General features: G+C 43.3%; 1 protein-coding gene across 1 annotated transcript in view; it reads left to right on the top strand.

Moving 5' to 3' along the window:
• Window positions 1–17,222, top strand: part of fbp2 (fructose-1,6-bisphosphatase 2) — a 30,911-nt gene extending 13,689 nt beyond the window's left edge. Inside the window, 6 exon segments of the mRNA NM_001139704.1 lie at window positions 978–1,070; window positions 1,849–1,857; window positions 5,288–5,428; window positions 6,147–6,284; window positions 15,780–15,899; window positions 16,995–17,222. Of these exon segments, the coding sequence (NP_001133176.1) occupies window positions 978–1,070; window positions 1,849–1,857; window positions 5,288–5,428; window positions 6,147–6,284; window positions 15,780–15,899; window positions 16,995–17,180 (687 nt within the window). The 3' untranslated portion in view covers window positions 17,181–17,222.
• Window positions 17,223–17,624: the final 402 nt, after the last annotated feature.

Below are 17,624 nucleotides of genomic sequence, written 5' to 3'. Positions count from 1 at the left end.
GTGTGTTTTGACCCTCTGGTCTCTCCTCCAGGGTAAATACGTGGTGTGTTTTGATCCTCTGGTCTCTCCTCCAGGGTAAATACGTGGTGTGTTTTGATCCTCTGGTCTCTCCTCCAGGGTAAATACGGGGTGTGTTTTGACCCTCTGGTCTCTCCTCCAGGGTAAATACGTGGTGTGTTTTGATCCTCTGGTCTCTCCTCCAGGGTAAATACGTGGTGTGTTTTGATCCTCTGGTCTCTCCTCCAGGGTAAATACGTGGTGTGTTTTGATCCTCTGGTCTCTCCTCCAGGGTAAATACGGGGTGTGTTTTGATCCTCTGGTCTCTCCTCCAGGGTAAATACGTGGTGTGTTTTGATCCTCTGGTCTCTCCTCCAGGGTAAATACGTGGTGTGTTTTGATCCTCTGGTCTCTCCTCCAGGGTAAATACGTGGTGTGTTTTGATCCTCTGGTCTCTCCTCCAGGGTAAATACGGGGTGTGTTTTGACCCTCTGGTCTCTCCTCCAGGGTAAATACGGGGTGTGTTTTGACCCTCTGGTCTCTCCTCCAGGGTAAATACGTGGTGTGTTTTGATCCTCTGGTCTCTCCTCCAGGGTAAATACGGGGTGTGTTTTGATCCTCTGGTCTCTCCTCCAGGGTAAATACGTGGTGTGTTTTGATCCTCTGGTCTCTCCTCCAGGGTAAATACGGGGTGTGTTTTGATCCTCTGGTCTCTCCTCCAGGGTAAATACGGGGTGTGTTTTGATCCTCTGGTCTCTCCTCCAGGGTAAATACATGGTGTGTTTTGATCCTCTGGTCTCTCCTCCAGGGTAAATACGTGGTGTGTTTTGATCCTCTGGTCTCTCCTCCAGGGTAAATACGGGGTGTGTTTTGATCCTCTGGTCTCTCCTCCAGGGTAAATACGGGGTGTGTTTTGATCCTCTGGTCTCTCCTCCAGGGTAAATACGTGGTGTGTTTTGATCCTCTGGTCTCTCCTCCAGGGTAAATACGTGGTGTGTTTTGACCCTCTGGATGGCTCCTCTAACATCGACTGCTTGGCTTCCATCGGCACCATCTTCGCAATCTACAAAAGGGTGAGTATGTCTGTAGTACAAATACACAGCATGTCAACACGTGAAATCATTTTTAGACATTTGTGTGTTCCACTATACAGTATGGAAAGACTTTTGAAGAAACAGATATACCTGACAGAAGTGTAGAAACAGATCAAATCAAATTTTATAGGTTACATACACAGTCTGATGGCCTTGAGATAGAAGCTGTTTTTCAGTCTCTCGGTCCCAGCTTTGATGCACCTGTACTGACCTCACCTTCTGGATGATAGCGGGGTGAACAGGCAGTGGCTCAGGTGGTTGTTGTCCTTGATTATCTTTTTGGCCTTCCTGTGACATCGTGGGGTGTAGGTGTCCTGGAGGGCAGGTAGTTTTCCTCCGGTGATGCGTTGTGCAGACCTCACTACCCTCTGGAGAGCCTTGCAGTTGTGGGCGGTGCAGTTGCCGTACCAGGCGGCGATACAGCCCGACAGGATGCTCTCAATTGTGCATCTGTAGAAGTTTGTGAGGGTTTTAGGTGACAAGCGACATTTTTTCAGCCTCCTGCGGTTGAAGAGGCGCTGTTGCGCCTTCTTCACCACACAGTCTGTGTGGGTGGACCATTTCAGTTTGTCCATGATGTGTGCGCCAAGTAGCAGAAGTGTAGAAACAGATATGCCTAACAGAAGTGTAGTGTAATTGTGACTTTCAATACATGCTGAGTGGCAATTTAGTGGCAATCTGTTGCTGTTCATATGCACTCTGTCTGTGTCTGTTCTCTGACGTGTGTCCTTGTGCCTTTCTCCATGTGCCTCTCCAGATTGACGAGGTAACTGCCCCACTGATCGCCAGCCTGATCATATGCACCAGCTAAGCTATGGAATTCATTTATGGAACTGTTAAAGCTAGGATTGACACATTCTTTAGACATTAGACACTAGCATGGACACATTCTTTAGACACTAGCATGGACACATTCTTTAGACGTATCAGGACTCAGGCTAAGACATAGATGCAGACACAGGAGGCGTATAGTACGAGCCTCAGAGTTTGTTACAGTACAAAGGGGCAGGCAGAAGGTAAGTCAAGGCAGGCAAAGGGTTGTAATCCAAATCAGAGTCAGGCAGGTACAGGACGGCGGGCGGGATCAGGATCAGGGTCAGGACAGGCAGAAAGGTCAGAACTGGGAAGACTAAGAAAAACAAAAACACATGAACACGCTGGTAGGACTTGACGGGACAAGACGAACTTGGAACAGACAAACAGAAAACGTTGGTATAAATACACAGGCGATAATGGGGACAAACGTTGGTATAAATACACAGGCGATAATGGGGACAAACGTTGGTATAAATACACAGGCGATAATGGGGACAAACGTTGGTATAAATACACAGGCGATAATGGGGACAAACGTTGGTATAAATACACAGGCGATAATGGGGACAAACGTTGGTATAAATACACAGGCGATAATGGGGACAAACGTTGGTATAAATACTCAGGCGATAATGGGGACAAACGTTGGTATAAATACACAGGCGATAATGGGGACAAACGTTGGTATAAATACACAGGCGATAATGGGGACAAACGTTGGTATAAATACACAGGCGATAATGGGGACAAACGTTGGTATAAATACACAGGCGATAATGGGGACAAACGTTGGTATAAATACACAGGCGATAATGGGGACAAACGTTGGTATAAATACACAGGCGATAATGGGGACAAACGTTGGTATAAATACACAGGCGATAATGGGGACAAACGTTGGTATAAATACACAGGCGATAATGGGGACAAAATGGGAGACACCTGGTTGGGGGGTGGAGACAAGCACAAGACAGGTGAAACAGATCAGGCTGTGACAAGACATTAGACACGAGGATTGACTCCATTCTTTAGACATTAGACACGAGGATTGACTCCATTCTTTAGACATTAGACACAAACAACATGATTCTCAGTGTCATATAGGACACAGAGAAATTCAGTGGTTAGGGTTAGGGTTAGGAAATTCAGTGGTTGAGATGAAGGATCCATCCATGCTCCAGCACCGGCAGGCTCTGAAGACTGCAGTTTCAATAACCAACAATAGAGGGTGCTGTTGTCCCACGGATCTGACATGCAACAATCATATCACGCTCAACATTTACCCATATACTTTATTTTATGATAGGGTACAGTAGTAGATTTTATTTCACCTACTCAAGTTAGCATGTTATATCCAGTGTCTATAGCTCTATTAGGGGGATATTCAGCTGAACCATGTTAGCATGTTAGCATGTTATATCCAGTGTGTATAGCTCTATCAAGGAGGAATATTCAGCTGAACAATGTTAGCATATTAGCATGTTATATCCAGTGTGTATAGCTCTATCAGGGAGGAATATTCAGCTGAACCATGTTAGCATATTAGCATGTTATATCCAGTGTGTATAGGTCTATTAGGGGGAATATTCAGCTGACCCATGTTAGCATGTTAGCATGTTATATCCAGTGTGTATAGCTCTATCAGGGAGGAATATTCAGCTGACCCATGTTAGCATATTAGCATGTTATATCCAGTGTGTATAGGTCTATTAGGGGGAATATTCAGCTGAACCATGTTAGCATATTAGCATGTTATATTCAGTGTGTAAAGCTCTATTAGGGGGAATATCCAGCTGACCCATGTTAGCATGTTAGCATGTTATATTCAGTGTCTATAGCTCTATAAGGGGGATATTCAGCTGAACCATGTTAGCATGTTAGCATGTTATATCCAGTGTGTATAGCTTGATCAGGGGGGAATATTCAGCTGACAAATGTTAGCATATTAGCATGTTATATCCAGTGTGTATAGCTCTATCAGGGAGGAATATTCAGCTGAACCATGTTAGCATATTAGCATGTTATATCCAGTGTGTATAGCACTATCAGGGAGGAATATTCAGCTGACCCATGTTAGCATGTTAGCATGTTATATCCAGTGTGTATAGCTCTATCAGGGAGGAATATTCAGCTGAACCATGTTAGCATGTTAGCATGTTATATCCAGTGTGTATAGCACTATCAGGGAGGAATATTCAGCTGACCCATGTTAGCATGTTAGCATGTTATATCCAGTGTGTATAGGTCTATTAGGGGGAATATTCAGCTGAACCATGTTAGCATATTAGCATGTTATAACCAGTGTGTATAGCTCTATCAGGGAGGAATATTCAGCTGAACCATGTTAGCATATTAGCATGTTATATCCAGTGTGTATAGGTCTATCAGGGAGGAATATTCAGTTGACCCATGTTAGCATATTAGCATGTTATATCCAGTGTGTATAGCTCTATCAGGGAGGAATATTCAGCTGAACCATGTTAGCATATTAGCATGTTATATCCAGTGTGTATAGCTCTATCAGGGAGGAATATTCAGCTGAACCATGTTAGCATATTAGCATGTTATATCCAGTGTGTATAGGTCTATCAGGGAGGAATATTCAGCTGACCCATGTTAGCATATTAGCATGTTATATCCAGTGTGTATAGCTCTATCAGGGAGGAATATTCAGCTGAACCATGTTAGCATATTAGCATGTTATATCCAGTGTGTATAGGTCTATTAGGGGGAATATTCAGCTGAACCATGTTAGCATATTAGCATGTTATAACCAGTGTGTATAGGTCTATTAGGGGGAATATTCAGCTGAACCATGTTAGCATATTAGCATGTTATATCCAGTGTGTATAGGTCTATTAGGGGGAATATTCAGCTGAACCATGTTAGCATATTAGCATGTTATATCCAGTGTGTATAGGTCTATTAGGGGGAATATTCAGCTGAACCATGTTAGCATATTAGCATGTTATATCCAGTGTGTATAGCTCTATCAGGGAGGAATATTCAGATGATTTAGACTGTTCTCAGGGTAAGCCTGATTGTAGCTAGATATGTTCGAGTCGTGTCGGGGACAATTTTAGCTAACCCTAACTGTTTTCCTACCTAATTCTCCTAACCTGCCACGTTCATTCTCCTAACCTTAACCTAATTCTCCTAACCTTAACCTAATTCTCCTAACCTTACCCTAATTCTCCTAACCTTAACTTAATTCTCCTAACCTGACACGTTAATTCTCCTAACCTTACCCTAATTCTCCTAACCTGACACGTTCATTCTCCTAACCTGCTGCTAAAAGTCAGTGATCATCAAAACCGGCAGACTTGCCCTGAGAGTAGTGTGAATATCCACTAATATGATACAATGTCTATTTTTGTCAGACATCAACTAACGACGCCACAGAGAAGGATGCGCTGCAGCCTGGCAACAAGATTGTTGCCGCGGGATACGCCCTCTATGGTAGCGCCACCTTGGTGGCCCTCTCCACCGGACAGGGCGTCGACTTCTTTATGCTGGACCCTGTGAGTTTGTGGAAGTGATAGCCCCATATTCAAAGTTCATTTACAGGAGTTTACTTAGCACAGGGCAATCCACCACCCATCCTGAGCAACAGTGCTTACTCAGACTGGATGACAGACATAGAGGACAGAGACAGAGGCAGAGACAGAGGACAAGGACAGAGACAGAGGACATAGAGAGGACAGAGACAGACAGAGGTCAGAGACAGACAGAGGACATAGAGAGGACAGAGACAGACAGAGGTCAGAGACAGACAGAGGACATAGAGAGGACAGAGACAGACAGAGGTCAGAGACAGACAGAGGTCAGAGACAGACAGAGGACATAGAGAGGACAGAGACAGAAGAAAGAGGACAGAGACAGACAGAGGACATAGAGAGGACAGAGACAGAAGAAAGAGGACAGAGACAGACAGAGGACATAGAGAGGACAGAGACAGAAGAAAGAGGACAGAGGACATAGAGAGGACAGAGACAGACAGAGGTCAGAGACAGACAGAGGTCAGACAGAAGAAAGAGGACAGACAGAGGACATAGAGAGGACAGAGACAGAAGAAAGAGGACAGAGACAGACAGAGGACAGAGACAGAAGAAAGAGGACAGAGACAGAAGAGAAACAGAGTAAAAAGACAGACAGAGGACAGTGACAGAGGACAGAGACAGGAGACAGTGTCGGTAAAATAACAAGTGAATGTCCTTAACTGTGTTGTTTGGTTTTCAGGCGATTGGAGAGTTTATCCTAACAGAGAAAAATGTGAAGATCAAGCCCAAAGGAAAGATCTACAGTCTGAACGAGGGATACGCCAAATACATGCACAAATCCATCAACGAGTACCTGAAGCACAAGAAATACCCAGAGGTACACACACACACACACACCACACACACACACACACACAAACACACACACACACACACACACACACACACACACACACACACACACACACACACACACACACACACACACACACACACACACACACACACACACACACACACACACCACACAACACAGACACACACAGACACACACACAAACACACCACACACACACACCACACACACACTCATCACCTGACACCTTGAGTTTTGGAACCACAAATATCTTTTAGCTATCTTCCATTTGCCCATTAAACACACTAGCCTTATGGAACCCATTAAACACACTAGCCTTATGGAACCCATTAAACACACTAGCCTTGTGGAACCCATTAAACACACTAGCCTTATGGAACCCATTAAACACACTAGCCTTATGGAACCCATTAAACACACTAGCCTTATGGAACCCATTAAACACACTAGCCTTGTGGAACCCATTAAACACACTAGCCTTGTGGAACCCATTAAACACACTAGCCTTATGGAACCCATTAAACACACTAGCCTTATGGAACCCATTAAACACACTAGCCTTATGGAACCCATTAAACACACTAGCCTTATGGAACCCATTAAACACACTAGCCTTATGGAACCCATTAAACACACTAGCCTTATGGAACCCATTAAACACACTAGCCTTATGGAACCCATTAAACACACTAGCCTTATGGAACCCATTAAAACACACTAGCCTTATGGAACCCATTAAACACACTAGCCTTATGGAACCCATTAAACACACTAGCCTTATGGAACCCATTAAACACACTAGCCTTATGGAACCCATTAAACACACTAGCCTTGTGGAACCCATTAAACACACTAGCCTTATGGAACCCATTAAACACACAAGCCTTATGGAACCCATTAAACACACTAGCCTTATGGAACCCATTAAAACACACTAGCCTTATGGAACCCATTAAACACACTAGCCTTATGGAACCCATTAAACACACTAGCCTTATGGAACCCATTAAACACACTAGCCTTATGGAACCCATTAAACACACTAGCCTTATGGAACCCATTAAACACACTAGCCTTGTGGAACCCATTAAACACACTAGCCTTGTGGAACCCATTAAATACACTAGCCTTATGGAACCCATTAAACACACTAGCCTTGTGGAACCCATTAAACACACTAGCCTTATGTATTCTTGCTGACAGTGAGTCCAGTAGTCAGTTACTCTCACCTCGCAGTACCTCTCACTAGCTCATACTACAGGTAAAGGGGGGCTGAACACAACCCCATTCACATCGAGGAGGCTGTAGTGGAGCGGGTTGAGAGTTCAAGTTCCTTGGTGTCCACATCACCAACAAACTATCATGGTTCAAACTCACCAAGAAAGTCTTGAAGAGGGCACGACAACACCTTTTCTGACTCAGGAGACTGAAAAGATTTGGCATGGGTCCCCAGATCCTCAAAAATGTTTACAGCTGCACCATCGAGAGCATCCTGACCAGTTGTATGGCAACTGCTCGGCCTCTGACCGCAAGGCACTACAGAGGGTAGTGCGTACGGCCCAGTACCTCACTGGGGCCAAGCTTCCTGCCATCCTGGACCTATATACCAGGCGGTGTCAGAGGAAGGCCCAAAAAACTGTCACCCAATACTCCAGTCACCCTAGTCATAGACTGTTTTCTCTGCTACCGCACGGCAAGCGGTACCAGAGCGCCAAGTCTAGGTCCAAAAGGCTCCTTAACAGCTTCTACCCCCCCAAGCCATAAGACTACTGAACAATTAATCAAATGGCCACCCAGACTATTTACATTGACCCCCTCCGCTGCTATTCTCTGTTTATTATCTATGCATAGTCACTTCACCCCTACCTACATGTACAAATTACCTCAACTAACCTGTACTCCTGCACATTGATTCGGCACCGGTACCCCCTGTATATAGCCTCATTTATATAGCCTCATTATTGTTATTTTATTGTATTACTTTTTATTTAATTTTTTACTTTATTTTAACTCTATTTTCCTAAAACTGCATTGTTGGTTAAGGGTTTGTAAGTAAGAATTTCACGGTAAGGTCTACACCTGTTGTATTCGGTGCATGTGACAAATAACATGTGATTTGATTTGATTATATTTTATTTATCTGTGTGACTGTGGGAGGATGCATCAATCAAATGTATTTTTAAAGCCCTTTTTACATCAGCCGATGTCACAAAGTGCTATACAGAAACCCAGCCTAAAACTCCAAACAGCAAGCAATGCAGATGTAGAAGCATGGTGGCTAGGAAAAACTCCCTAGAAAGGCCAGAACCTAGGAAGAAACCTAGAGAGGAACCAGGCTATGAGGGGTGGCCAGTCCTCTTCTGGCTGTGCCGGGTGGAGATTATAACAGAACATGGCCAAGATGTTCAAACGTTCATAGATGGCCAGCATGGTCAGATAATAATAATCACAGTAGTTGTCAAGGGTGCAACAGGTCAGCACCTCAAGAGTAAATGTCAGTTGGCTTTTCATAGCCGATCATTGAGAGTATCTCTACCGCTCCTGCTGTCTCTAGAGAGTTGAAAACACCAGGTCTGGGACAGGTAGCACATCCGGTGAACAGGTCAGGGTTCCATAGCCGCAGGCAGAACAGTTGAAACTGGAGCAGCAGCACGGCCAGGTGGACTGGGGACAGCAAGGAGTCATCATGCCAGGTAGTCCTGAGGCATGGTTGTAGGGCTCAGGTCCTTTGGGAGGGAGAAGGAGAGAGAGAGAATTAGAGGGATCATACTTAAATTCACACAGGACACCGGATAAGACAGGAGAAATACTCCAGATATAACAGACTGACCCTAGCCCCCCGACGCATAAACTATTGCAGCATAAATACTGGAGACTGAGACAAGGGGGGTCGGGAGACACTGCGGCCCCGTCCGACGATACCCCCGGACAGGGCCAAACAGGCAGGATATAACCCCACCCACTTTGCCAAAGCACAGCCCCCACACCACTAGAGGGATATCTTCAACCACCAACATACTACACTGAGACAAGGCTGAGTATAGCCCACAAAGATCTCCTCCACGGCACAAACCAGAAGGGGGCGCCGAACCCGGACAGGAAGATCACATCAGTGACTCAACCCACTCAATTGACGCACCCCTCCTTGGGTCGGGATGTAAGAGCGCCAGTAAGCCAGTGACTCAGCCCCTAGAGGCAGAGAATCCAGGTGGAGAGAGGGGAACCGGCCAGGCAGAGACAGCATGGGCTGTTCGTCGCTCCAGTGTCTTTCCGTTCACCTTCACACCCCTGGGCCAGACTACACTCATTCATAGGACCTACTGAAGATATGAGTCTTCAATAAAGACTTAAAGGTCGAGACCGAGTCTGTCTCTCTCACATGGATAGGCAGACCATTCTGTAAAAATTGAGCTCCATTGGAGAAAGTCCTGCCCCCACCTGTATTCTCAGACATTCTAGGGACAATTAGGAGGCCTGCGTCTTGTGACCGTAGCGTACGTGTAGGTATGTACGGCAGGACCAAATCGGAAAGATAGGTAGGAGCAAGCCCATGTAATGCTTTGTAGGTTAGCAGTAAAACCTTGAAATCAGCCCTAGCCTTAACAGGAAGCCAGTGTAGAGAGGCTAGCACTGGAGTAATATGATAATATTTTGGTTTCTAGTCAAGATACTAGCAGCCATGTTTAGCACTAACTGAAGTTTATTTAGTGCTTCATCCAGGTAGCTGGGTAGTAGAGCATTGCAGTAGTCTAACCTAGAAGTGACAAAAGCATGGATTAACTTTTCTGCATCATTCTTGGACAGAAAGTTTCAGATTTTTACAATGTTACGAAATTGGAAAAAGCTGTCCTTGAAACAGTCTTGATATGTCCGTCAAAAGCGAGATCAGGGTCCAGAGTAATGCCGAGGTCCTTCACAGTTTTATTTGAGATGACTGTACAACCATCAAGATTAATTGTCAGATCTAACAGAATATCTCTTTGTTTCTTGGGACCTAGGACAAGCATCTCTGTTTTGTCCGAGTTTTAAAGTAAAACATTTGCCACCATCCACTTCCTTTTGTCTGAAACACAGGCTTCCAGGGAGGGCAATTTTGGGCTCCACCATGTTTCATTGAAATGTACAGCTGTGTATTGTCCGCATAGCAGTGAAAGTTAACATTATGTTTCCAAATGACATCACCAAGAGATGAAATATATAGTGAAAATAATAGTGGTCCTAAAACAGAACCTTGAGGAACACCGAAACTTGCAATTGATTTGTCAGAGGACAAACCATCCACAGAGACAAACTGATATCTTTCCAACAGATAAGATCTAAACCAGGCCAGAACTTGTCCATGTAGACCAATTTGGGTTTCCAATCTCTCCAAAATAATGTGGTGATAGATGGGGTCAAAAGCAACACTAAGGTCTAGGAGCACGAGGGCAGATGCAGAGCCTCGGTCTGACATCAAAGGTAATTTACCACCTTCACAAGTGCAGTCTCAGTGCTATGATGGGGTCTAAAACCAGACTGAAGCGTTGGGTATACATTGTCTTCAGGAAGGCAGTGAGTTGCTGTGCAACAAATTTTTCTAAACATTATGAGAGGCCGATAGTGTTTTATATTTTCTGGGTCAAGGTTTGGCTTTTTCAAGAGAGGCTTTATTACTGCCACTTTAAGTGAGTTTGGTTCACATCCGGTGGATAGAGAGCCGTTTATTATGTTCAATATAGGAGGGCCAAGCACAGGAAGCAGCTCTTTCAGTAGTTTAGTTGGAATAGGGTCCAGTATGCAGCTTGAAGGTTTAGAGGCCATGACTATTTCCATCAATGTGTCAAGAGATGTAGTATTAAAAAACAATGTTGTCTCAATGTTTAAGTGAAAGCCGTCCTCTCTTGAGGAATGCTGCTTTTTAGTTAGCTTTGCGACAGTATCAAAAATACATTTTGGATTGCTCTTATTCTCCTCAATTAAGTTGGAAAAATAGGATGATCGAACAGCAGTAAGGGCTCTTCGATACTGCGCGGTGCTGTCTTTCCAAGCTAGTCGGAAGACTTCCAGTTTGGTGGAGCGGATTTCCGTTCCAATTTTCTTGAAGCTTGCTTCAGGGCTCAGGTATTTTCTGTATACCAGGGAGCTAGTTTCTTATGACAAATGCTTTTTGTTTTTAGGGGTGCGACTGCATCTAGAGTATTATGCAAGTTTACATTTTGTTCCAGGTACAACCCTAAATCCATAACCATGGGCACCCTCATAGATGTCATCCTGACCAACTTGCCCTCTAAATACACCTCTGCTGTCTTCAACCAGGATCTCAGCGATCACTGCCTCATTGCCTGCATCCGTAATGGGTCTGCGGTCAAACGACCACCCCTCATCACTGTCAAACGCTCCCAAAAACACTTCTGCGAGCAGGCCTTTCTAATCGACCTGGCCGGGGTATCCTGGAAGGATATTGACCTCATCCCGTCAGTAGAGGATGCCTGGGTATTCTTTAAAAGTGCTTTCCTCGCCATCTTAACTTCTTGGGGCTATGTGGGACGCTAGCGTGCCACCCGTGGTGCACCCTATCAACAGCAGGTGCATTTCAAGAGCGGCAAATTTGAAACCAAATAAATGTCAAAATTCAAATTTTTCAAACATACAACTATCTTACACCCTTTGAAAGATAAACATCTCCTTAATCTAACCACGTTGTCCGATTTCAAAAAGGTTTTACGGCGAAAGCATAAAGTTAGATTATGTTAGGAGAGTACATTGACAATAGCTGTGTGTAATGTTTTGTCAATTCAAAGACAGGCGTCACCAAAACCATAAAACCAGCTAAAATGATGCACTAACCTTTTACAATCTCCATCAGATGACACTCCTAGGACATTATGTTAGACAATGCATGCATTTTTAGTTCTATCAAGTTCATATTTATATCCAAAAACAGCGTTTTCCTATGGCATTGGTGTTGAGGAAATCGTTTCCCTCCAATAACCGGCAGTCAAGTCAGCACCACAAATTAAATAATTAAAATTAGAAAACATTGGTAAAATATTATATTGTCATTTAAAGAATTATAGATTTACATCTCTTGAACGCAATCAACTTGCCAGATTTAAAAATAACCTTACTGGGAAATCACACTTTGCAATAATCTGAGCACTGCGCCCAGAAAAATATGCTTTGCTATACAGACAAACGGCCATGTTGGAGAGATCTAAAATCGAAAATACTATGTAAATAATCCATTACCTTTGATTCTCTTCATCAGATGTCACTTCCAGGAATCCCAGGTCCATAACGAATGTAGTTTTGTTCAAAAAAGCTCATCATTTATATCCAAAAAGCTCCTTGTTGTTAGCACATGATCTAAGCCAGCCGGACTTCTCGTCATGAACGAGGGGAAAAAATATATTTACGTTCGTTCAAACATGTCAAACGTTGTATAGCATAAATCATTAGTGCATTTTTTAACCAGAACATGAATAATATTCAAGGTGGACGAATGCATTCTCTTTTATAACGTATTGGAACGAGGGTACCCAACATGAACTCGCGCGCCAGAGTCTAATCGGCCATCACCGTTCCATGGCTCTTGTTCGGTCAGATCTCACAGTAAAAGACTCAAAACACTTTGTAAAGGCTGGTGACATCTAGTGGAAGCAATAGGAAGTGCCAAAACATTAATCAACCCCTGTGTGTTTCAATGGCATAGGCTTAAAGGTAATTCAACACATCAGCTATCCACTTCCTGTCAGAAAATGTCTCAGGGTTTTGCCTGCCAAATGAGTTCTGTTATACTCACAGACACCATTCAAACAGTTTTAGAAACTTTAGGGTGTTTTCTATCCATATATAATCAGTATATGCATATTCTAGTTACTAGGATTAGTAGGATTAGTAACCAGATTAAATCGGGTACGTTTTTTTATCCAGCCGTGAAAATACTGCCCCCTAGCCCCAACAGGTTAAATAAGCCCCATTCAAAAAATGTAGAACTAAGAACAGATATAGGCCTTGGTTCACTCCAGAACTGACTGCCCTTGACCAGCACAAAAACATCCTGTGGCGTTCTGCATTAGCATCGAATAGCCCCCGCGATATGCAACATTTCAGGGAAGTTAGGAACCAATATACACAGGCAGTTAGGAAAGCAAAGGCTAGCTTTTTCAGAAATTTGCATCCAGTAGCACAAATTCCAAAAAGGTTCTGGGACACTGTAAAGTCCATGGAGAATAAGAACACCTCCTCCCATCTGCCCACTGCACTGAGGCTACACTGTCTCCACTGATAAACACCACGCGGCACAACGCCGCTCCCCTATTGGACCTAGATAGTTTGTGTTTATGTATTGATATGTAGGCTACGTGTACCTTTTTAAAAATGTATGTAGTTCTGTTTTTGAGCTGTTCTTGTCTAATGATGTTCTGTATTATGTCATTCTGTTTTATTTTTCATGTTTTGTATGGACCCCAGGAAGAGTAGCTGCTGCAAATACCAAAATTGCATATTTCCCAGCATGCTTTTCAGGTGAATGTGAGAGATATCCACCCATGACCATGTTTTACTAGTGACAGAGACATAGTTGTTACATTAATGCATCTTCAGCACTGGATCCTTCAGCAAGTGACTGCTTAAGTGAATGTATTTCAATTGAAATTGAACCCTTTGTGACATGTACATTATACATTTCAGAAGGCTTTTAGTTATGGCCTAGTTAATCTCAATATCGTGTTCTGAAAATCCTGGCTCATGGGCCACATCAGACCTGCAAAGTCACAATACGCTGGTTTGTGAAGTGATTAGTTATTCCTATGGGAATCCAGCCAGAGGGAAGATATCCAACAATTGGAATATTTTATCCCCCACCACCTGCATTCAGCCTGACTGTTGTCGTGAAGGACTTCACAACCAATACTACCTAAACCATGTAAACTGGAATATCTCAGTAACAGGTGCAATAAATCCAACCCCTTACAGATTGGATTAGTTTAGAAACATTTAAGTTATTTATCTTTGTATAGTATAAGAGTAATGAATCAATGTGTATGCAGAAACATAGATATTAAAATTAAACAATTCTAAAAAATCAACCTGCAACAAAGCATCTTGGGAAATATGATAAAGAGGTCCTTCAACATATTTTTTCACTCCGAGAGTTAACGGAAATGAACTCAACACAGTCGATTAACAACAACACCACGCAGTGTTGATCCCACTGTAATTCAAATAACACTTCATTTATTCACCGCAGGTGGTATCAATTTTAATCCCACTGGTGTTAACCCCATTAGAATCAACACTCAGATATAACACTGGTGTTAACCCCATTAGAATCAACACTCAGATATAACACTGGTGTTAACCCCATTAGAATCAACACTCAGATATAACACTGGTGTTAACCCCATTAGAATCAACACTCAGATATAACACTGGTGTTAACCCATTTAGAATCAACACTCAGATATAACACTGGTGTTAACCCCATTAGAATCAACACTCAGATATAACACTGGTGTTAACCCATTTAGAATCAACACTCAGATATAACACTGGTGTTAACCCCATTAGAATCAACACTCAGATATAACACTGGTGTTAACCCATTTAGAGTCAACACTCAGATATAACACTGGTGTTAACCCATTTAGAATCAACACTCAGATATAACACTGGTGTTAACCCCATTAGAATCAACACTCAGATATAACACTGGTGTTAACCCCATTAGAATCAACACTCAGATATAACACTGGTGTTAACCCATTTAGAATCAACACTCAGATATAACACTGGCGTTAACCCATTTAGAATCAACACTCAGATATAACACTGGTGTTAACCCATTAGAATCAACACTCAGATATAACTGGTGTTAACCCCATTAGAATCAACACTCAGATATAACACTGGCGTTAACCCATTTAGAATCAACACTCAGATATAACACTGGTGTTAACCCCATTAGAATCAACACTCAGATATAACACTGGCGTTAACCCCATTAGAATCAACACTCAGATATAACACTGGCGTTAACCCAATTAGAATCAACACTCAGATATAACACTGGTGTTAACCCCATTAGAATCAACACTCAGATATAACTGGTGTTAACCCCATTAGAATCAACACTCAGATATAACACTGGCGTTAACCCCATTAGAATCAACACTCAGATATAACACTGGCGTTAACCCAATTAGAATCAACACTCAGATATAACACTGGTGTTAACCCCATTAGAATCAACACTCAGATATAACTGGTGTTAACCCCATTAGAATCAACACTCAGATATAACACTCACAACACTTTTTACTTTAACACTGAGATTTTAACACTGCTGTGTAGCTGTGCATAGCCTTCTGTTGCTTGCTACTGTAGCTTCATCTATGGCTCTGGCAAACAAATATGGTTGTGATGGTATCAATCAAAACTGAACATCAATCAATCAGTGCATGGCGATGAGAGTGAGTTCAGTGTCTTTCTGATGACGTTGTCTCTGCCTCTATAGGACGGTAGCGCCCCCTATGGAGCAAGGTATGTGGGATCTATGGTGGCAGACGTTCATCGCACAATCGCATATGGAGGAATCTTCATGTACCCAGCCAATGAAAAGAGCCCTAAGGGAAAGGTAGGTTTAGCCTTAACCCTTGACCTTTAACCCCTAACCCCTGACCTTTAGCCATAACCACTATCAACAAGAAGAGCCCCAAGGGCTAGGTAGGCAGGCCCTGACCCTAAAACTAACCCCTGACCTGTAACCCCGCCAGTGAAAAGATGAACTGAATTATAGACTCTATAGATTTAACTCATCCACAGACCACAGAAAACATCTGAATTGAATTATAGACTCTATAGATTTAACTCATTACATGTTAATCATTTAGCAGACTCTCTGATCCACTACAGTGGTGAGTCATTTAGCAGACTCTCTGATCCAGAGTCATTTAGCAGACTCTCTGATCCAGAGCCACTACAGTAGTGAGTCATTTAGCAGACTCTCTGATCCAGAGCCACTACAGTAGTGATCATTTAGCAGACTCTCTGATCCAGAGCCACTACAGTAGTGAGTCATTTAGCAGACTCTCTGATCCAGAGCCACTACAGTAGTGAGTCATTTAGCAGACTCTCTGACCCAGAGCCACTACAGTAGTGAGTCATTTAGCAGACTCTCTGATCCAGAGTCATTTAGCAGACTCTCTGATCCAGAGCCACTACAGTAGTGAGTCATTTAGCAGACTCTCTGATCCAGAGCCACTACAGTAGTGAGTCATTTAGCAGACTCTCTGATCCAGAACCACTACAGTAGTGAGTCATTTAGCAGACTCTCTGATCCAGAGCCATTACAGCAGTGAGTCATTTAGCAGACTCTCTGATCCAGAGTCATTTAGCAGACTCTCTGACCCAGAGTCATTTAGCAGACTCTCTGATCCAGAGTCATTTAGCAGACTCTCTGACCCAGAGTCATTTAGCAGACTCTCTGATCCAGAACCATTACAGTAGTGAGTCATTTAGCAGACTCTCTGATCCAGAGTCATTTAGCAGACTCTCTGATCCAGAGTCATTTAGCAGACTCTCTGATCCAGAGTCATTTAGCAGACTCTCTCATAAGACAAGGAAAGTAAAGAAAGGTATAAACAACAGCTAATCCAGGTTGAAGCGGTGCATCGCTCCTTCACATTCCCTCCCCTAATCTTGGGTGTCCGTATTCCCCTCCCTTCCCCAGCTGCGTTTGCTGTACGAGTGCAACCCCATCGCCTTCCTGATCGAGCAGTGTGGAGGCGTGGCGACTACGGGAGAAGGGCGGGTCCTAGACGTGGTTCCAACCAACATCCACCAGAGAGTTCCGTTTATTGTGGGTTCTCCTGATGACGTCAACGAGTTCCTCGACTTTGTCAAGAAGCACAAGTAGAACGACAACAAAACTTGAATAAAAGATAAATACCAACAACAACAACGACAAAAAACATGTGTAACTACATATCTGTCCATCAGCAAGAAGAGCAAATGGCACCCTATTCCTTATATAGTGCACTGCTTTGGCACCCTATTCCTTATATAGTGCACTGCTTTGGCACCCTATTCCTTATATAGTGCACTGCTTTGGCACCCTATTCCTTATATAGTGCACTGCTTTGGCACCCTATTCCTTATATAGTGCACTGCTTTGGCACCCTATTCCTTATATAGTGCACTGCTTTGGCACCCTATTCCTTATATAGTGCACTGCTTTGGCACCCTATTCCTTATATAGTGCACTGCTTTGGCACCCTATTCCTTATATAGTGCACTGCTTTGGCTCCCTCTTCCCTATATAGTGCATTGCTTTGGCACCCTATTCCTTATATAGTGCACT

This window comes from Salmo salar, chromosome 24 (genome assembly GCF_965601325.2).
Source record: "Salmo salar chromosome 24, fSalSal1, whole genome shotgun sequence".
NCBI classification, from domain to species: domain Eukaryota; kingdom Metazoa; phylum Chordata; class Actinopteri; order Salmoniformes; family Salmonidae; genus Salmo; species Salmo salar.
This window is presented reverse-complemented; position numbering and strand designations above follow the sequence as displayed.